Source organism: Melanerpes formicivorus, unplaced genomic scaffold, assembly GCF_026170545.1.
Source record: "Melanerpes formicivorus ecotype bairdi unplaced genomic scaffold, bMelFor1.0.p_v2 SCAF_29, whole genome shotgun sequence".
In the NCBI taxonomy this organism is placed as follows: domain Eukaryota; kingdom Metazoa; phylum Chordata; class Aves; order Piciformes; family Picidae; genus Melanerpes; species Melanerpes formicivorus.
Window position 1 is genome coordinate 3,211,325 of NW_027142381.1, and position 20,674 is coordinate 3,231,998.

At 54.6% G+C, this 20,674-nt stretch overlaps 2 protein-coding genes and 2 non-coding genes across 4 annotated transcripts; 2 read left to right on the top strand and 2 right to left on the bottom strand.

Annotated features, from left to right (window-relative positions):
• The first annotated feature begins 3,178 nt into the window (after nucleotides 1-3,178).
• On the top strand, nucleotides 3,179-3,260 carry TRNAS-UGA (transfer RNA serine (anticodon UGA)). Its single transcript has one exon. It is a non-coding gene; the product is annotated as a tRNA-Ser (tRNA).
• An 801-nt stretch (nucleotides 3,261-4,061) lies between these two features.
• TRNAE-CUC (transfer RNA glutamic acid (anticodon CUC)) lies at nucleotides 4,062-4,133 on the bottom strand. The gene has a single exon. It is a non-coding gene; the product is annotated as a tRNA-Glu (tRNA).
• Nucleotides 4,134-7,613: 3,480 nt separating this feature from the next.
• On the top strand, nucleotides 7,614-10,052 carry LOC137449452 (C-C motif chemokine 5-like). The gene is made up of 3 exons (XM_068155003.1): nucleotides 7,614-7,871; nucleotides 8,695-8,806; nucleotides 9,435-10,052. Exons 1-3 carry the CDS (start codon nucleotides 7,799-7,801, stop codon nucleotides 9,520-9,522), a joined length of 273 nt encoding a protein of 90 aa, XP_068011104.1. The 5' UTR covers nucleotides 7,614-7,798; the 3' UTR covers nucleotides 9,523-10,052.
• A 4,956-nt stretch (nucleotides 10,053-15,008) lies between these two features.
• On the bottom strand, nucleotides 15,009-16,658 carry LOC137449453 (C-C motif chemokine 4-like). The gene is made up of 3 exons (XM_068155004.1): nucleotides 16,494-16,658; nucleotides 15,868-15,979; nucleotides 15,009-15,525 (listed from the first exon to the last, which is right to left on the bottom strand). Exons 1-3 carry the CDS (start codon nucleotides 16,564-16,566, stop codon nucleotides 15,438-15,440), a joined length of 273 nt encoding a protein of 90 aa, XP_068011105.1. The 5' UTR covers nucleotides 16,567-16,658; the 3' UTR covers nucleotides 15,009-15,437.
• Between the last annotated feature and the right edge of the window lie 4,016 nt (nucleotides 16,659-20,674).

A 20,674-nucleotide genomic window follows, 5' to 3' on the forward strand; every position in this document is an offset into this window, starting at 1 on the left:
TCCCTACTGCTCCTCCTGTTTGTTCCCAGTACTGCTCACTTCTTCCCACCCTGCTCTTTCAGCTTAAAACCTTTACCCCCTCATCCTATCACTGTATTCCCCTGATAAAGAACCTCTCCATCTTTGCTGTAGCTCTTCTTTAAGTACTGGAAAGCTGCCATAAGGTCCCCCTGGAGCCTTCTCTTCTCCAGGCTGAAAAACCCCAATGCTCTCAGCAGAGGGCTTCCAGCCCTCCTATCACTGCTGGGTCTTCCTCTGCCCCTGCTTCAACAGCTTCCTGTCTCTGCTGTGCTGAGAACTCTAGAGCTGGCCACTGCACAGCAGGTGGGGGTCTCAGCAGAGCAGAGGGGCAGAATCCCTCTCTCCACCTGCTGTCTATGCTGCTGGGGATCAGCCCAGGACACAGCTGACTTCTGAGCCACCTACTCCAGTGTCTCACCACCCTCACAGTAAAGAATTTCTTCTTAATAGCTAATCTAAATCTGCCCTCTTTCAGTTTAAATCCATTAGCCCTCATCCTCTCCCTCCTTAAGCCTTGCTATGGCCTTTGGCTAGTGGGGGATAAGAAGGAGGAAAGCCTTACTGGGAAGAAAATACAACCAGCTCTGGCACTCCAGCAATCTCCATTGCCTTCAGCATGTACAACATGTTTGACACATGCAGGGACTCGTTGGAAATCAGCTATTACAGCCCCTCTGTTGCAAGCTGCCTCAGACAAGTGAGCTTTAACATTGGCTTTCCAGAGCCATGAGAAGTGAAGTCTGAAGGCTGGGAGGAGGAGGCATCACTGCAGCATCACCAGAGGGCAGACATTTCACACATCAGGGTGGACAACAGGCACCTTAAAGAAGGAAGTTGGCTTGGGCTTAAGGCAAGTTTGCAGCACTCCAGAAGCTAGAGGTACTTACTTGTAGCTCAGAAGTTTGCTTTGGAACTGCTGGGATCACCAGAAAAAAAGCCAATCACTTGTGGCAGACCCATCCTCTGCCCACTTCTCCTAGCTGATTCAGCTGAAACCTGGACATCAAGGCACTTACAAGCTCCCCACTAGATCTCTTTCTTCACTTAAACTATTTTCTGTTTACATATTTTCTTTTCCTGGAACATCAGCAGTCATAAATATTTTCCCTTTCCTCCCACACCTTGTCCATTAGGAGAGAGGAAAGACAGAGTTCCCTTAATGAAGCTGACAAGTCCAGACAACCCCAGTGAGCATGAAAATGCTCTACACAGATAACTGACTTCTTCAGAGGCACTGATGTTGCAGCATCCCAGAACAGCAGAATGGTTTGGGTTGGAAAGGACTCTTCAAGGACATCCAACCCAGGCCCCTGCAAGTGAGCACCTTCAACTTGAGCAGGCTGCTCAAAGCCCCAAACAACCTGAGCTGGAATGTTTCCAGGGACGGGGCAGCTACCATCTCTCTGGGCAGCCTGAGCCAGTGTCTCACCACCCTCACAGTGTGAAAAAGCTCTTCCTCCTCTCTGATCTGAGTCTCCCCCTTTTCATTCCCAACCATCACCCCTTGTCCTGCCACAGCAGGCCCTGCTAAACACTCTGCCCCCAGATTTCTTACCCATGCTGTGAGCCCGTGCTTTCTCTCAGTCTCACCTTCTCCAGCAGCACTGTGATGATCCTCAGGTAAAATGCAGAGAAGAACATCAACCATGACCCCACATGAAGAGACACAGACACCCCCAAACCACCACCACGGCATTTAAGGACACAAATGAGGTTCCCAGGAGGGAGCAGCTGATATCAAAGCACCTGCACCTGCTTCACCCCCAACCGTCTCCCACGTGCCTGTGCTTAGCACAGGTGATGCTGATGATCAATCACTTTAAATCACCTGCTGCTAGAGGAGGATCAGACCACACAGTGGGGGCAGGTGAATAGGTTGGAGATGCTCCCAGCTGCTGCCTAGTGATAGCAGTTTCTAAAACTAGGATTGCAGTTTGCTTTGGGAGCTGTCCCCCCTCACTTCACACATCAGGCAAGCAGCTCTGTCTTCCATGATTTCCAGGCTTGCCATCAGCCCATCAGGGTCCCTGCTGCCTTCCCGTGGCCCTCAGGGCTTCCAGCAGCCTCTTCCTCCACTGCTGCTCCACACAAAGCAGTCTCACAGTAGGGGCCATCACCAGAGACCGGGGTGGCCATACCTTTATCCAGCTGAGGGCTGGAAGCTACCAAGGATGCAGATTCTCCACCTCTGTGGGCACCTGTGCCAAAGCTGCCCCCTCAGGAATTTCCTCCCCATGTCCAACACAGAACCTCTCAAACTGCAATCTGCAGCTGATCCCCTCTCAGCCTGCTCTTCTCCAGGCTAAACAACCCCAGCCTCTCAGCCTTTCCTCCTCAGGGATGCTCCAGTCCCCTCAGCATCTTGGTGACCCTCCATTGGACTCTCCAGTAGTTCCCTGTCTCTCTTGAAATGGGAAGCCCAGAACTGGGCACAATACTCCAGCTATTCATGGTTGATGCACGTTGGATGCAAGTTCCACTGAGACTTGGGGGTTGGAGTTGGCACTTCAGGCAGCAGGTTGGTGGCAGAAGGAGAAGGTGAGCCTGGAGTTCCGAGTATTGGGTGGGGAATGTTGCCATCTCCTGGTCCAAAACAAAGCCAGCAAGGAAATAAATCAAGATAGGGTCCCAGGCTCCAGTCAGGAGGCAGGCTGTGTGCTAGATGCTGAGGAACTCATTTCTCCCATTAAGGGTGGGCAGTACACAAAGATGGAAGAGCCAAGAATTAAAGTCCTGTGCTCCAAGGAGAGGCCAAAGTCACCACCTCACTCTGCAAGGGTCTCCTCCAGACTGCCACCTTTCCTTCTGCTCTCCAAACCCCCTCTTCCAAAACCCAAAAGGCAGGCAACAACCTGGTGGAGACCACACAAGTCTGCAGCCTCAGCCTGCCAGCTGAAGGACACGAGGCTGGTGGCTCCAGCCCGCCTCAGCTGGAGGAGTCTGCGCCTGTTTCCAAGGCAGAGCTGTGCAAGCTGCAGGAGATGGCGGTGGGGGAGGCTGAGATGTTTCCAGACGAGGAAAGGAGGCTGAGGATGGTCACCCAAGGACAAGTTTTCCACTGGACAGAAGGAGGTGAGATGGGACACAGGCCTCCCGCCTCGTCCATCTCTCCCGCGGCCGGCACTGATGCCTGGCGTGCAGAGGCGCTGCAGCAGCTGCTGTGATGGCCGAGCGGTGAAGGCGTTGGACTTGAAATCCAATGGGGTTTCCCCGCGCAGGTTCAAGTCCTGCTCACAGCGGGAGCTTTTGTTGGCAGCCCCTGTCCTGCTGTCCCCAGAGCCCACAGATGGACACAGACCTCTCTCAGGCCTCAGCAGGGGACCCTGCGTTCCTACCCACGGCCTCCTTACCTTTAGGAGAGGCACAAGGCAATGTCCATGGCAGCAACCCTGCACCTCTCCATTGCAGCCCTGCACCTCTCATCACCAGAAGAAATCCTGCCACAGCATCTCCACTCCACACAGCATGGACACAACACGCAGCATCTCCACCCCACACAGCATCTCCACCCCATGCAGCATCTCCAGTCCATGCAGCATCTCCACTCCACACAGCATCTCCACCCCACACCCCATGCCCACCCCACACAGCATCTCCACTCCACGCAGCATCTCCACCCCACACAGCATCTCCACCCCACACCCCATGCCCACCCCACACATCATCTCCAGTCCATGCAGCATCTCCACCCCACACAGCATCTCCACCCCACACAGCATCTCCACCCCACACCCCATGCCCACCCCACACAGCATCTCCACCCCACACCCCATGCCCACCCCACACAATTGGGTCACCCTACTCCCTGCATCCCACCACAGGCTCCTCCTGGGTGCCCTCCACCTGGGGTACTTTTCTGCTGAGAGGTGCAGGCTGATGGTAGTGGAGGGACAAGAGGCTGCTACCAGGGAACAAAATTCATCCATGCCTGGCCCCAGCCCCATGCACTGGGGATGGGAGCTCCTGAACCCAGCGAGCTGCTCAAGGGTGCTGCAGCCAGCCAGTAAAAGACTGAGACCTGCAGTGACTGCAGAACCCCCTTCCCTGGCTGGGAATCGAACCCAGGCCGTGGCAGTGAGAGTGCCAAATCCTAACCACTAGACCACCAGGGATGAGGTGGCAGGGGTGATGGACCTGTTTGGTGCCCATCAAGCAAGTCCTGAAGGGCAGGAGCACTGGGGACCCACAGCCCAAGGAGAGGATCAGATGGGATGGATGCCACAACCTTTCTGGGGGACTTTGCAAGGGGTGCCTCCTCCTTTCTGAGAGCTGTGCCATTGGGGAAGACCTTCTGAGCAAGAGAGACCCCATCCCATCCCTACCAGTGACACTGAGGATGATACCCAGGGGCTGACCAGTGCACGAGCAGAGACACCCATGCAGCTGAGCAGGACGCACTGCTGGGCTCCTCAGCAGATGGATGAATTGTGACTGAGAGGGAGATGAATGAATGAAAGGGCTCCAGGAACACTTCCCACAGAAGACAGCAGAGGTCTCAGTGCTCCTTTGGATGCTCGTGTGTGGCTGGAAGGAGATCTGAATGGGCAGAGAGAAAAACTCTCTGACTTGCAGGGTCAGAGGCAGGGGACACCTCTTTGTCTTGCCTCACCCGGCTCCCTAAAGGGGTCACTGCAGCTCATTTGGGTTCGGTCAGCCTGGGGAAGAGAAGGCTCCAGGGGCAGAACTTGTTGCAGCCTTCCAGTATTTAAAAGTAAGCTATAAGAAAGTTTGGGGCAATCTTTTTAGCAAGGTCTGTTGTGACAGGGCAAGGGGGCTTTAGAATAAGGGAGAGGAGGTTTAGGCTGGAGAGAAGGAAGAAATGTTTGACACTGAGGGTGGTGAGACGCTGGCCCACGTTGCCAAGAGAAGTGGTAGATGCCCCATCCCTGGAAACATTCCAGCTGAGGTTGTTTGGGTCTCTGAGCTCAAGATGTTCCTGCTGATTGCAGGGGGCAGGACTAGATGACCTTTAAAGGTCCCTTCCAACCCAAACCATTCTGTGATCTGAAGCCAAGCTCCAGCATGGTCTCCATGCTTCCCCCTGCAGCCCTTCTGATGTTCTGGGGTCACAGTGGGACGTCTGCCATCCAGCTGCCCTGTCCCTGTGATGCCTCAATGTCTTCCCAGGTTTCTCTGCAATGCCTGGTGGATCCCAGCCACTGCTTGCTGCCTTTGCCACCTCCCTTCCCTGATGAGCTGCAGTGAGCAGGCAAAGGCAGGCAGTGTAGCTGTGTAGGAGTGCAGGGTAGGATGAGGAGGTGAGCAGAGCCAGCCTGGAGCAAGGATGGAGCCATGAAGAACGGGCTGGCATCCTTCCAACTCTCTGACATCTCTGCTGTGAGGGTCAGGGCTGCAGAACAGACCTCCGAACCGCTGCACCGAGCCAAGCCCACCGAGTGGGGAGCAAGGGCTGCGCCGTGCAAGGGCCACAGGGGATTATTGTCATCCCTTGGGATGGGGGCAGGGGGAGCCGTGCTGGGCTGAGGCTCAGCCACCCTCTGCTCTCAGAAGGAAAGGCAGATGTCATGGTTTCGGTTGCCTCTACGAGCTGCAGGAGAGCGTGAGCCCCGGCAGCCTTGCGGTCGGGGCAGTGCCATATCCCTGTGGTTTCTTAGATCTCTCTACCGATCAGATGTTTTGTCACAGACAGTTCCTTCCTCTGCCAGTAGCTCTGAGCACCCCAAAACAGGTTCAGCTGCACAGGTCTCATCGCAGGGCAGTCTCTCTCTGGGATGGCAGAGGAAGGGGACTTGAGTCACTGCCACCCCACCAAAGACCACAGGGAAACAGTGCTGGAGCCTGTTGGAGCCTGGGAGTGTGAGGATCCTTGTGGTGAGCAGGTGGGGTGGGATGTAAAAACTTACTTTCTACAGGCACTGCTCCTTCAAAAGAGAAGTCCCAGCCCCAGGAACAGCCCTGGGGCAGCAGGGACTCCTCAAGGCTTGGTACAAAGTGTAGTTGGTGCTGGAGAAAGGAGACACCACCTTGGTGGTCCTGGGGCACCAGCAACAGACACAGAAATCAGCCAGAGCAGGAGGCTACCTGCCATGCTGGAATGCACACAATATGGGACCAGCAATAAACTATGCCTCTCCCCAGCCCCAGGAGAGTGAGATATCCCTTGCCAAATTCCAGATGAGATTTTTGTCCCTTGCAAGCCCTGTCTACCAGCTAGCACCTTGCTGTGCTGCTCCAAAATGCCACCACTGTGTGCTTGTGACCTTGTGGTGTCAGTCACTTGGTTCATGGTGCCATGGTTTAGTCATGAGGTCTGTGGTGACAGGTTGGACTTGATGATCCTTGGGGTCTCTTCCAGCCTTGGTGATTCTGTGATCTCCAGCTCCTTCTCAGGACACTAGAATCCCCAGTTCCATGAACATGGCTCCTGGCAGGAAGAGTTGGGAAGGCCATGAACTCTTACCTATCCCAGCAGGGCCCTGGCACAGCCCATGAGGATCCTCCTGCACCACTGGTCCCATCAATGTGGACATTACAGTGAAAGGACATTGTGGGGAGGCAGCCCAAATACACCCAGGCACAAGGAGGAAGTGAGGAAGGAGAGTGGGATCAGAGCAGCACTGCCCTGTGGTCCTTACTGCATTACTGGAGCCATGGGGCAGAGAGGAATCCCAGGGAGTTGAGCTCGTGCTGCCTCGTGGGAGCTGGGAGCTGGGCATGAAAATACCCAAAGAAACCACAGGCTGTGAGCTGGCAAATTTGGTGCCTGCTGCTGAGAAGGGGGAGGTGGAAAAGGGAAATGCTCCCTGGGGCACCCTGGAGAGCCCATCACCTCGTGGCAAGGGCTGTGCCAGGGAGCTCTAAGTGGGACTGCACCATGAGCCCCATGACGGTGAATGTGCACAAGAGGATTTGCATGAGGGCTGCTCCTTCTCCACTGCCCACACCAGGGGAACCCTCTGCTCCACCTCCTGCAGCCCACCTTGTACACAGCCCACGCTGGCACTTGTGTGCCCCCTGTGTGTCTAGGAGAGGAGGGCATTTGTAGAGTCAGACCACTGAGCAGGGCACCCCTGGCAAGCACCTCACTGCCTGATGCTGGGCTGTGTTAGGAGGGAATGGGAAATCCTGAGCTCCATGCTGGAAGCACAACACTGAGGATTCTGTGGTTTATGGTGCCAAGGCTGCCAGCCCAAATCCATAGCCAGTCTCCAGGGTGCCAACCATCCTTGCTCAGTGTGTGCCTACTGCCCATGCTGCCCACACTGACCTCCTGCACCCACCTTGGCCACATCTCAGACCCACCATAGGATCAAGGACCACCTGGCTGGACCTGTGCTGCCTCCAAGCTGTTGTGTCTGAGCACTTGTGTCCTCAAGGCTTGGGTCTGTGAAAAGGAGACTGAGCTAAGGCCCTCCTGGTCCTTCAGTAAGGATGCTGCGATGAGTTTGAGGACTACTGCAGTCATGGTGGTGAATCTAAGTGTGAATGTGCTGCTCAAGGGTGGCTTCATATCCTGTCATGGTCAGCACAGTGCTCCTGCCCGTGCTGATTTGCTCAGCCTTGCCTCACCTCACACCAAGGCTGTTGTGGTGTCTCCTAGGCCTGCTGCTTCCTTTTTTGCTTCAGCATCTCTGAGGCAGAGGTGCCATGACATCAGCTCTATTACATTTTGGAAACTCCAAGCATTTGCTTTGAGATCTGACTGGCAGGGCTGACCACCCACCCTATAAAAGGGCTTGAGGCAGCACCTCTCCTCAGACACAAGAGGAATCTGCTCTGCTCCTGCCTCTGCCCTTGCAGCTCATCTCTGCCCACGATGAAGGTCTCTGCAGTGTGCCTCTCTGTCATCTTCATTGCTGCCCTCTTTTCTCTGACCTCCCCTGCTCCAGGTGAGTACAGCATCTCTTTCTGCTCTCTCAGGGTGGACTTTTGCTCTGCCTAGAAGCAATTCTGGAGCAGAACTGGAAGAAGTTAGCTGCAAAGGTTGGAAACTTTTGTGAATAGCTTCTCCTGCTTTCTTAGGGCTGATCTTGCTTTCTAGCATACTTCCATCTGAGGGATGAATTTTACTAATCAGTATCAAAGTTTTCAGGTTTCATCTCCCCTGATTTTATTGATGGACTTTAGGAGTGGTCCCAGGGTGACCAGAGGGAATTGTCATCATTGGAAGTGACCACAAAACGTTGCACAAAGCATCTCAGCAACGACTGTAATTGATCCTGGGTGCTCACAGCAAGTTCTTGCTGACTTTCATAGAATCATAGAATCAAAAAGGTTGGAAAAGACCTCAGAGATCATCAGGTCCAACCTGTCACCCAGCACCTCATGACTACTAAACCATGGCACCAAGTGCCACGTCCAATCCCCCCTTGAACACCTCCAGGGATGGTGACTCCACCACCTCCCTGGGCAGCACATTCCAATGGCTAACAACTCTCTCTGGGAAGAACTTTCTCCTCACCTCCAGCCTAAATCTCCCCTGGCACAGCTTGAGACTGTGTCCTCTTGTTCTGGTGCTGGCTGCCTGGGAGAAGAGGCCAAGCCCCTTCTGGCTACAACCTCCCTTCAGGTAGTTGTAGAGAGGTTCTGGAGAGCCATGGAGAGCAGAGGGCTCCACAGGGGTTTAAGGGGCTGGTTGCCCCTGCTCTTGGCTGGGGGATGTGCAGGTTATTGAGTGACACTCATGCTGCTGGCTTTGCTAATCTCTTCCAGCTGGGCCTGACATGAGTGTGTGCTGCTTTGGCTACATCGCACGGAAGCTGCCCCAGAGTCATGTGAAGGATTATTTCTACACCAGCAGCAAGTGCTCAGAGCCAGCAGTTGTGTAAGTACCAGCTCCTGCTCTGGGTTCTGAGGAAAGGCTCTGCCGGTCTTTGGGCTCTTTGTTTTGTGTCCAGCTGGACAAATAACATGATGATGTGAGGAAACCACACCTGGAGTAAGAGATGAGAGCAGCTACCACAGGAGCAGCTGCCCTGCACAGCATGTGAACACTCATCCTCCTCAGCTGAGAAACAAGTGGCCTCCTTGGTCTCCTTGAACCACCCTGGTGCTGGGAATAGAGAGTGGGAAAGGAGGTGCCCATGTAGCCAGCAGGACCTCCTAGAGAGGATGAGCCCAATGCACATGATGTCCCAAGACTTGCCCCTGATATGCCAGCTGCCCACACGCTGCTTCCAGGCTCCTCACCACGCTGACCATGGCCAGGAGCATCTCAGCATGGGGAGGTTCTCCCAGGGGACTTTAATCTCTCCCTTCCCTCTGGGTTTTAGCAGGATCTGCAGCACCCTGATGCTTGGAGGTTTATGGGATGGGAGCTTGGAGGGTAGGTTACCCCCTTGGGAGCCAGCCCTGATCTCAGAGCTGGTCAGTGTGTGCCCAGAAGGTGACCCACAGCCCTCCTGTCCCTTTCCTCCTCTGAGGCTGTAAGTTCTCCCTGCTTGACTTGCCAGGTTCATCACCAGGAAGCACCGACAGGTGTGTGCCAACCCCACTGCCAGGTGGGTGAAGGAATATGTGAACGCCCTGGAGCTCCAGTGAGCGCTGGGAGCTCAGAGGTCTCTGCGCTGGAGAGCCCTGCAAGATCACAAAACAGAGTCTGGGCACAGACCTAGGAATCCTGCTGCTGAGCCCTAGGAATCCTGCTGAGTCACCTCAGGACCCCTGAAGTTCCTTTTGTGTTGCAATAGTGTCATTTCTCCACGCTCTTTGAGCCACCCTTACGGGCAGCTGTGGTGCTGGGCACCTCCTGGTCTCACAGCTCTGTCTCGGTGTAGCCTGCTGTGTGCCATGTGGCTGAACTGCCATCTCCTTGTGCCTTCACTGCTGGGATGGGAGGGGAATTTTATCCCCAGTGGTCTTTGGAAATGAGGTATGAGAGCTTTTATGTAAACCCAGGCTGACTTCTAAGTCAGCTGCTGAGCTCTGCCCCGGGACAGCAGATGGTGTAAGATCTGTCTCCGCAGCAGAGGAAGTGGTTTGCTGGTTACTTACAGGCTGCTCATTGTGGAACCACATTCTTCACCTTGTTCTCAAAATGCTATCTCTTGCTGATGCCAAAGAATAAAGATTGTGGGTTTTATTCTCTCTCTCTCTCTCTCTCTGTGTGCCAGCTCTGGAAAAGGTTGTTCTCCTCCTGTCTGGAGAAACAGGGCTGATAGAACCCCACTGCAACCAGGGGAAGAGCTCAAACTCCCCAGCTGGAAATGCCTCAGCCTCCTTAGCCCTTAAACCCTTCCCTTCTGCAATGTCTCCATGCTCCCAGCACTGCAGCTGCAGCCCCATCACAAATCCAGCAAATCCCTGACCTCTTCCCTGGAAGCCAGACCCCTCCCTAGCCCCTTCCTCCCATCATATCAGTAGCCAAGGCAAGGAGTTGGTGGAGCTGGTCCCACTGGGTTTGTCACAGCAGACTTGACAGAGAGATGCCATCCCTGGGGACACTGGAGGTCAGGATTGATGGGGCTCTGAGCCCCCTGCTCTAGTTGGGGATGATCCTGTATACCTTTAAAGGTCCCTTCCAACCCAAACCATGCTGTGATTCTGTGCCTGGAAGTCACAGGCTGGGGGTGCAGCAGTGTCCCTGCAGTGAGCTCAGGAGAGTGGCTCAGGGGCTGGCCAGCCAGGACCACATCCCCAGCAAAGGCTCCTGTGGGGCATCAGCCTGGGGGCTGATGGGGGGCTCTGGGGAGGAGTCACCATCCCTGGAGGTGTTCAAGAGGAGATTGGACGCGGCACTTGGTGCCATGGTCTAGTCATGGGGTCTGTGTTGATAGGTTGGACTCGATGATCCTCGAGGTCCTTTCCAACCTAAGTTATACTGTGATACTGTGATACTGTGATCTGTGATACTTTGCTGCTACAGACCAGCACCAGTTCTCTGCTGTTCTGCAGCTGCTGTGAGAAGGAAACCTGAATTTGCTTTAAAAAAAGCCCAAGAGCTCTTTGCAGCAAGAAAACCCAGCAGAAGCACTTCAGCAGCCTGTGGTCTGCACTTCAGAGCAGCTGATGATTCTGTGGGTAGAGAATGAAACTGCTGGGTCTGACCTCCCTGCTGCTGAAGCTCTGCAGAGCAGGACAGGACCTTTGCTCTCCTGGCTGCCACCACCACAGCTGGCTGAAGCAAAGGCTCAGAAGCTTCTGTATCACCCCTTGGACAAGATTATCCCCACCTGACAGCTTGTACATGTCAAAGCTTCACCTCCCAGGACCTTTTGCCTCATGAAATGAGCTACTCATTACCCTTGGGAGTAATTTCTAAGCCCCCTTCATTGCTGGCAACAAATGATCCCTCATCATTAGGAGCAAGCAAACCAGTGTGACTGTGAAACCCACATTTCTGCAGTGCTCATAAAGCACTCCAAGCCCTTGGGTGCCACAGTGCTCTGCAAATGCTCAGGTTGTTGCCTCCTGGTCTCCCCTTGCTCATCATCATCATCTCTCCACAGGTCTCCCTGTTTATTAACCAGCATTTCCTATTGCAGTTCCTTATGAACTGCATCAAAATCTCTGTTTCTGGTAGAGGTCAAGGCCACAGCTCTCACTCACCAGTCCTGGGGCTCTTCATGGCCTGGGTGTGAGTTTGCCTGCAGCAGAGCAGGGAATGGGTGCAGAAACCTCCCAGAGCCCAAGGGCACAGGGGAGGCTCTCAGCAACCAGGATGAGGCAGCTTTGAGGGCTCCCACTCTGCCAGGCTGAGCATCCTCCCAGTGAGAGCAGGCAATGGAGGGAGCTTCAGGATGCCTGGTGCTCAGACTGAAGTGCTCTTGCTTTCATACAGGGCTCCTTGAGCATTTCACAGGAAGCTTTGAAGTGCTGCTGTCCCTCACAGGTGGGGAAACTGCATGTTGCAACCCACAGCACACCAGGAGCAACCTCTCATCCTGTCTCTGCTGGGCTGATCCCAGTGTCAGCATGGGCAGGTCCTTCTCAGCCACCCTTGCAACTGGGAAGCATTTCTCTTTGCCAGGACTGAATGATGGCCAATCCCAGATAATGCCCCAACAAGTCCCAGTCTTGGTTCCAAGAGGGAGAGGGATCTGTGGGCTTGAACCAAAGGCTTCCTGTGTGGGCCAGAGCCTGTGTCCACACAATGTCTGGCTGCCAGCAGCTGCTGGTGGTGTAGAAGCAGTCCTTCACGTGCTTCTTGGAAAGCTTCTCTCAAGAGCAGCCCACAGCTGTGCCAGGGACATCTGGAAGACATTTAAGGGGCAGGACTGAATCCATATGACCAGGAGAGGACACAATATGGATGTGTACAAGTGGAGAACAAGCACTCCTAGCAGGTCCCACTGCAGACCAAGGAGTCAGAGCAGGTCATGCCTGTCCTCAGGCATTGCAAGTCACCATCAGGAGCTTTTCCTCCTCAATGCAATGAAAAACACAACCCAGAGGCAGATTCACCTGCAGCAGGGCAGGACTGGTAGCAGGGAGTAGCAACAAGGCTGAACCAGAGAGACCTTTGTGCTCCCATCAGGAGCTAAGCAGACACACAGACTATGACTGTGCTTAGCACTGCTCCATCCAGCCCCCACTTCCCACAGGGAAGCGCCAGTGATGGGATGTAGACAGGGGTGTGTTTAGCAGGAAGGCTCCTTGAGTGCTGTGAAGCTGCCAGACCATGGCCAGCATCAGTCAGAAAGACAGAGCTGACAGAGGCTGAGCCATGAGGCCAAGTCCAAGCCAACCAACGGGGGCAGCCACATGGTTCATGAGCCCAAAAACACCAGAGAGAACTGGGCTATACCAGGTGCTTTGCCCACAGCCCCCTGAGGGCCTTCTGACCTTCTGGGTGCATTCTGCCAGCCCCATGAGCCCACCTTGACAGCCAGGCTGTGCTGCCACTGCCCCCCTGCCCCCACAGTGCCTGGCTCATGCCAGGGAAGATGGGTCAGGGGGAAGGGGGAGCAAGGCTCCTGGAGCAGAAGTGGCTTGGCTGCTGCTGCTGCTGGAGCTTCACTAAGGAAACTGAGAACAGAAAAGGCTGGAGAGGGAAATTCCCACAAGTGCCTGGGCTCCTGGCCAGGGACTGTCCAGAGAACAGCCAGCTGCAGTGCTGGGTCCTCCTGCTTGTCCTCTGTATCCTCTGTACCCTGGCCCTGGGGCAAATCCCACAACCTCCCCTCTCTCACGACATCCTTCATCCATGCCCTCACAGTGTGCAAAGCCCCAGACCAGGACTACTTTCAGTTTCTGAAGTTCCTCTGATGCACCAAACTCATCTTCTCAACACACAAGTGTGCAGCAGATGTGGGGGAGTTGGGATGGCCTCAGGGTAGACCTCTAGCCTTCCCTTCCTGTGTTCCTGTTGGCCTCTCTCTGTTTCCAGAGTTTCATAGCACTGTGGGGAAGCCTTGCACCTCTGCAGGCTTTTATCTCTCCCTGATGATGATAAGCCTTAGAGTGGGACAAGATTTTTGACCCCTCTGCTTAGCCCTGACCCTCTCTGCTAGGACCCTGCTGTGCCAGGGGAGCTTGGGGATCCTGCTGGGGTTGAGTGAGAGCCTGTGCCAAATCATTCTCCTAGCAGAGCAGTCAGGAGCCATCCCCATGAAGCTGGAGAGGAGTCCTCCACACAGTCCACCAGCATCAGCACCATCTCCTAGGACTCAACATGGTGCTTGGGCTGGGCCTGCCCTTCTCTGGGATGCTGCTCCATGAGTGCCCCATGAGCACTCCTGCCTGCAGCCAGCATTCCAGCCTAGAAAACACAGGACTAGAAGGAAATCACAAGACCATGAGAAGGTGCTTTCCCAGCCCTGGGCTTGCCAAATCTGATCTATAGCTGCAGGGGGAGGGAAATGAAACAAAAAAATATCCCAAACAATCAGAGCAAGGGAGTTTTGCAGGAAGAATGAATCCCAGCTGGAACAGGATGGCCACAAGGCCAGGCCAGCTCTGGGTGACCATGCTGTTGGGGATGTTTCTTCTCAGCATGCAGAAGCAGAGTTCTGAGCAGAAGTGCAAGGGCCACACTGCAATGCCCACCACTGTGCTTCTGCCCCTGGGACCTCATCCCTTCCCCTCATGTTCCCATGCAAAGCTGCACCCTGGGAATGGCTGCAGCAGGGCTACTGGAGGCTGTTCTGCCCTTGCAGCACAGCTGAACCCTCCCCTTTGTTCTACAGGTGGGAAAAGGAGGAACAACACCCACTGAAGTGGTCAGAAAGCAAGCTGAAGTCCCTGCCCCTCCCTGGGTAGGGCTGCCAGGCTTGGCAGGACCCAGCTGCACATGGGGGCTGGTGGCAGAGGTGTGGTGACGTCTTGAAGGGGCAGATACGGTGAAGAGAGGTGCTGTGGGGCTGCTGCCAGCATGCATGTGGGTGCCTGTGGGCTCTCTGCTGGGAAATGCTGCTGCTGAGCTGGCAGAAATGGCTTGCAGGGCTGGGTGTGGGCAGGGAGCTGGTGCTGCTCCTCAGCACCCTCAGCAGAAGGGTGGATGAGCAGCTCATGAGCCCTGGCTACCTGCCAGCTCACAGAGCAGCCCCAGCACCACGGCAACTCCATGCCCTGTGCTTCCTCCTATCCAGTCCTGAGCTGCTCTCCCTATTCCAACCCCTACAGGACTTTACCCCAGACAGCAAGTTGTCCTTTATCATCCCACTGCACAGCCAGGGAGCAGTTTGGAGTGCAGCAGGTGGGGCTGGGAGAAGCAAGCACATGGGATGTGCCTGGGGGGTGTGATCTCAGAGGTCTTTTCCAACCATATAGATTCCACACATGAAGAGTATGTTCATGCATGCAAAAGGCCCTTATGTGCAGCCCATAACAGCCACAGACATGGCTAATTCTGTAGAGGATGTGGGAGCTGAGGGGGTGTGTGGTGGGGGTATGAGGTGGTGGAGGATGTTCCTGTGTCTGCAGTGTGGAAACTTGAATGGTTTGCCTCAACCATATGCCCATCAGCAGGTGCCAACCAGAGGGTGCAGACAGGCTCAGGGTGAGGTTCTGCCTCAGTGCTGGTGAACACCAGACAGAGCCACACACACACACACAAAAAAAGGGGAAAAAGCAGAGGTTTTCTCCACATTCTTTATTCTCCAGAATGGTGATTTCACAGAAGGAAGCCAGGGCCACCCGGAGCTGGGGCTCTGAGCCACCCTCCCATAAATAGCACCCACAGCAGGCAGCACTGCCTAGTTTATACAATAATATTAACAATAATTTAAAATGCCATCAGAACCACAGAGGTGCAGAGCCATGGGCCTTCCCAGGCCACAGGTGGAGGTGTCAGGGCAGAGGGATGAGGCTGCAGCCTGGTCCATGCAAGCCGAGGGCAAGCGGCAGCCCCCTCGCCACGAGGTGCCTCATGGTGCCCTTCCAGCAGCCCCACGGAGCTGCCTGCAGGTGGTTGTGGGCTCATGCAGCTCCTCTTGGCCCAGTGTCCCGCTCCCTGCAGGAGCTCAGGATGACAGGACTCGTGTCTGGCAGCAGCTACACTTGTCATCTTGCTTTGCTCAGTCCCGCTTCAGGTTCTGCAGGTAGTTCTGAACCCAGCTGTCCTTGGGGTTGGCGCAGACCTGGCGACCTTTCTTTGTGATGAACCTGTGGCACAGGGATGAGACATATGAGCTCCCTGCTCACACCCCAGCAGAGCCTGGATCCCAGCTTTGGGGCACTCCCCTGTGCCCTAAGCTGATGCCGAAGCCAGCAGCCAGCTCTGGTTTCCTCCACTCTCATCTCTTTCCCCACCCTGTCCCCTCGACTCCTGCTGGAACATCCCCACAAGAGCATCCCTGTGCCAGCCCTTTTCCCTTGGAGTTCTCCTTGCCCTGCTCTGTTCCTACAAACCCCTGTGCCCACAGCCACCCTGCAGAGCTGGTCAGTCCCCCTGCCCCGCTCCCAGCACACTCCCCAGCCGCTGTCCCAGGTGGCGCTGGTACTCACACGACGGCCGGCAGCGCGCAGCTGTCGCTGGTGCGGTAGTAAAGCTCAATGAACTTCTTGGGGAGCTTCTGGTGTGTGTAAGAGAAGCAGCAGGCTGAGGAGTCAGGTCCAACTGGAAGAGGAAAGGAGAGACAGTGTGAGCATCTGCTGAGTAGGGAGCAGCCAGGCCATCAGTTCAGGGAGCTGTGCTCATGTGGGAGTAGAGAATAATTAAGGGGATCTGGGGTCATTGGGGATCTGCTGGTTCTGGCCAGGAACACTGTTGTCAGGACCTGGAGGAAATTCCCACCCAGGAATGAAGATCAGAGATTTGTTTCCCCACCTAAACCTTAACCAGGGATAAGTACTCTGAGCCCAGGATGGCTGGATGGATGGATGGATGGATGGATGGATGGATGGATGGATGGATGGATGGATGGGTGGATGGGTGGATGGGTGGATGGGTGGATGGATGGGTGGATGGATGGATAATGAAGAGATCATTTTCTAGTTCTGGGGTTCCTACATGTAGCTGATCTCAGTGCAGAGTGGAGAGTGGTACAGAGGCTAACAAATTCCCAGAGCTCAATGGAGAAAAGGCAATGAAGGCTCAGCTCTTCTTGCACAAAGGAAAAAGTAGGACTCACCTGGGGCAGAGAAAGTCTGGGAGCAGGAGGCTGCAATGAGGAGAAGAGCAAAAAGGGCTGCAGAGACCTTCATGTTCTCTGATTCTGTGATCTTCCCCTTGGATGAGGGCAATCGGAGCGAGTCAGAAGCTCTGGCAGAGGCGGCTCAGACTGCAGCAGCTGGACTCAGCTCCCTCTTAATAAAGAGTCCTGGAGGCAGCTGGGAGAATCCTGGAAGTGGAAATTCCAGAATGATGACAGAGGATGACATGAAAATGAAATAACCAAAAGGAATTCAAAAGAAGAGGGAAAAACAAAGGAAAGCAGTCCGAAAGAATGGGACCAGGCTCGTGCTGGAGCCAGGCCTGGGGAGCTCTGACTCAGCACCCACTTTCGAGTTCAGCAAAGCAAATGGAAAGCAAAATCTGCCAAGTGGCATGACCACAAAGAGGAGAACTGTTTATCTGAGCTACAGGAGGGGTTTTCCCTCTCTGGCTGTCTAGCAGAAGGCACAAGATTTGCCTGAGATTGTGCAAGTCTGGACAAAAAAAAAGAGAGAGAAACAACAGAACCCTGGCGGGCTCCAAAGCAGCTCCTGGCACTGAGTGCTGGGTGTGTAACAATGGACACTAAGCTGCAGCACGTGGAGCTGAGAGGTGGCCAAACTGTGGGCTCTGTGCTGCCCATACCCATCCCACAGTGCTTGGTTTAATGAGGAGAAAGTTCTTCACAGAGAGAGTTGTTGCCCATTGGCACGTGCTGCCCAGGGAGGTGGTGGAGTCCCCATCCCTGGAGGTGTTCAAGAGGGGACTGGATGTGGCACTTGGTTTAGTAGTCATGAGGTGTTGGGGGACAGGTTGGACTTGATGAGGTCTATTCCAACCTTATTGATTCTATGACCAACAAGTTGGTGAGGCTGGAGGAATCCCCTGGAGATCCTCCACCCGAGCTCCTGCTTAAAGCAGGATCGTAGAATCATTGAACTGTTGAGGTTGGACAGGACCTTTGAGCTCATTAAGTCCAACTGCTCACCCAGAGCTCATAATCCCACAATCACTGCTGAGCTGCTGCCTCTAACCTATGTCCCTAAGCACCACACCCAGGTGTCTTTCAAATGCCTCCAGGAATGGTGGCTCCACCACCTCCCTGGGCAGCCTCTTCCAATGCTTGGCAACCCTTTATGTGAAGAATTTCTTTCTAATATCCAAGCTGAGCTCACCTGGCACAGCTTGAGGCTCTTTGCTCTTGGACCCTTACCTGGCTCCAATCTCCTTTGAAGTAGTTGTAGAAGGCAATGAGGTCTTCCCTCAGCCTCCTCTTCTGAAGACTAAACAACCCCAGTTCCCTCAGCTGCTCCTCATAAGGCCCTTCACCAGCTTAGTTCCTCCTCTTTGAACCCACTTGGAACACCTCAGTGTTCTAAGGTTCAGTGTCATCTAGGAAGGCTGCCCAGGACCATGTCCAGAGGGGCTTGGGCTATCTGCAGGAGTGCCAGCTCCACAATCAGAGACTCTGGCACAGACAGAAAGAAGGTGCAAAGCTCCTGAGATAGGTGATGATCTCCTCATCCACACACACTGACCCACCTGGGGAGGACCTCCTTTGCACTCCAGCTTCTCTGTGTCATCTTACCCTGCCTTACAGCCCAGGACACTGATGTGACCAGAGACTCACAGGATCATAGAATGGTTTGGGTTGGAAGGGATCTTAAAGATCATCTAGGTCCAACCCCAGGAGGGCACCAGGATGTGGTTTGACTGGGACCAAAGGTTCTCTAAGTCCTGACATGGGTATCAGGGAGGGAATTGGGGTCTGCTGGATTCACATCCAGCCCTGGCAGGACCAGCTCTGCTTTCTCTAACTCTGAGCAGCTGCTGCCAGAGGTGCCTGGCAGAGGGAGAAGTGGCTCCAGCTTTCGGTTGAATTGCTGTGGAGCAAAACCAAGCCCTGGCTTTTTGCCATGGAAATCACTCATGCTGAAAGCAGCAGTGGGAGTTTTCACCTTCCTCTGTGCTTGCAGCTCACACCCTGGCATGTGCATGGGGAAATGACAGCTGCCAGCCCTCCAGTGCCAGGCAGAGGAAGCTTGTGCCTGCAGAAAGGCAGCTCTGTGGCTGCCACCAGCCAGGGAGACCTTTGCTCATGGGAACTTCACAGCTTCTGCTGCCCGCAAGGAGCAAGCCACAGGGCTGGTGGTGCAGCCAGTGCCATCTCCCTTGCTGCACAGAGCACCCAGAGGTGGTGGGGAGTTATGATGGGGAGTTGTGATGGGGAGTCATGATGGGGAGTCATGATGGGGAGTTGTGATGGGGAGTCGTGATGGGGAGTTGTGATGGGGAGTCGTGATGGGGAGTCACGATGGGGAGTCATGATGGGGAGTTATGATGGGGAGTCATGATGGGGAGTCATGATGGGGAGTTATGATGGGGAGTCATGATGGGGAGTCATGATGGGGAGTCATGATGGGGAGTCGTGATGGGGAGTTGTGATGGGGAGTTGTGATGGGGAGTCTTGATGGGGAGTTATGATGGGGAGTTGTGATGGGGAGTTGTGATGGGGAGTCTTGATGGGGAGTCGTGATGGGGAGTCGTGATGGGGAGTCGTGATGGGGAGTTGTGATGGGGAGTTGTGATGGGGAGTCTTGATGGGGAGTTATGATGGGGAGTTATGATGGGGAGTTGTGATGGGGAGTCTTGATGGGGAGTCTTGATGGGGAGTCATGATGGGGAGTCATGATGGGGAGTCATGATGTGGAGTCATGATGGGGAGTCATGATGGGGAGTCATGATGGGCTGTGATGTCATCTGCATCAGGCAGCTCCATCCCCTCCAGCTGGAAGTCCCAAGACGGTCAGTGTGGGGAAAGCAGCCATCACTTACTGCTAATGAATTGGACAGAGCTGGAGGAGGAGGAGAGTCTGCAAAGAGCTGCTGCAGCTGCAGTTGCTTGCTTGTGTCATCACCACGAAGCAACCAGCATCTACAAAACTGCCCTTTGTCAGCTGGGAGCTTGTGTCCCCTACGGTGCTGAGCAGCCTCCTGGAAAGGGGGAACCTCTCCCTCCCTACAAGGCTCCAGCTCCAAGTCCTTGGCTGCAGCTCAGCCCCACCACAGGCTCCAGCCAGGCTGATCCCACAGCAGCTCACTCTTGCTGGCCCCTGAGCCCAGCTTCTGGATTTGGTTTTCTGTTGCTCTCCACTGCTTTTTCATCTCTGTCAACCCCCAGAGCCCTCTGCTGTCACAGTTCCTGCAGCTCTAAGCTGGCCTCTCTCCAACTTCCTTTATTATTGCTGGAAATGAGACATCTTTACCATTTAATCCTCACCCAGACTGGGGCATGAGTTTTGTTTGGGTGCAGGCAGGGTAAGAAAAAAGCTAAAATTAATCAGAGAGGAAGGCTGCAGGGAAGGATGAGCTAGTGGGTGCTGAGACTTCGTCCCCTGGGATAGATAGTGACAATGATTAGCCCAGAGGCTTTGGGACTCCTTGAAACCCTCCTGAAATCCTGCCCTTGTCAAGGTCCTCAGGTGACAGAGCACACCCCCCCAGGGCAGAGGGATGCAGGGAACTTTGCCCATGAGTAATGGTGAGGGTTGTCCTCAGGCTGGGGAGGGACTGCTCAGGATCTCAGGGAGTGATAGGACTAGGGGGAATGGAATGAAGCTGGAGGTGGGGAGATTCAGGCTGGAGGTGAGGAGGAAGTTCTTCACCGTGAGAGTGGTGAAGCCCTGGAATGGGTTGTCCAGGGAGGTGGTTGGGGCGCCGTCCCTGGAGGTGTTTGAGACCAGACTGGATGAGGCTCTGGCCAGGCTGATCTAGTGTGGGGTGTCCCTGCCCATGGCAGGGGGGTTGGAACTAGATGATCCTTGTGGTCTCTTCCAACCCTGACTGATTCTATGACTGATGCTATGATGGGGAAGCTTTATCTAGGGGATACAACTCATCCATGGGGGCTGCACCATCCCAGCCCTGCCACCTTAGCACCATCAGAAAGACATTGGAGCACATGAGAGGATATTATCCTGTCCTTGTCACTCCTGCCAGCCATTTGGTCCTGCAAGCTCTAGGGTGTGGGGTGCTCCATTTGGGAGCTGCTGGTGGTTTCACCTGGGGCAGACATGTAGTGCTTCAGGGGGGTCACAGCCTTGTCCCTCTTAATTGTGGCAAAGGTGATCCCTGAGCAAGTCCAGCTCCCCTCCACAC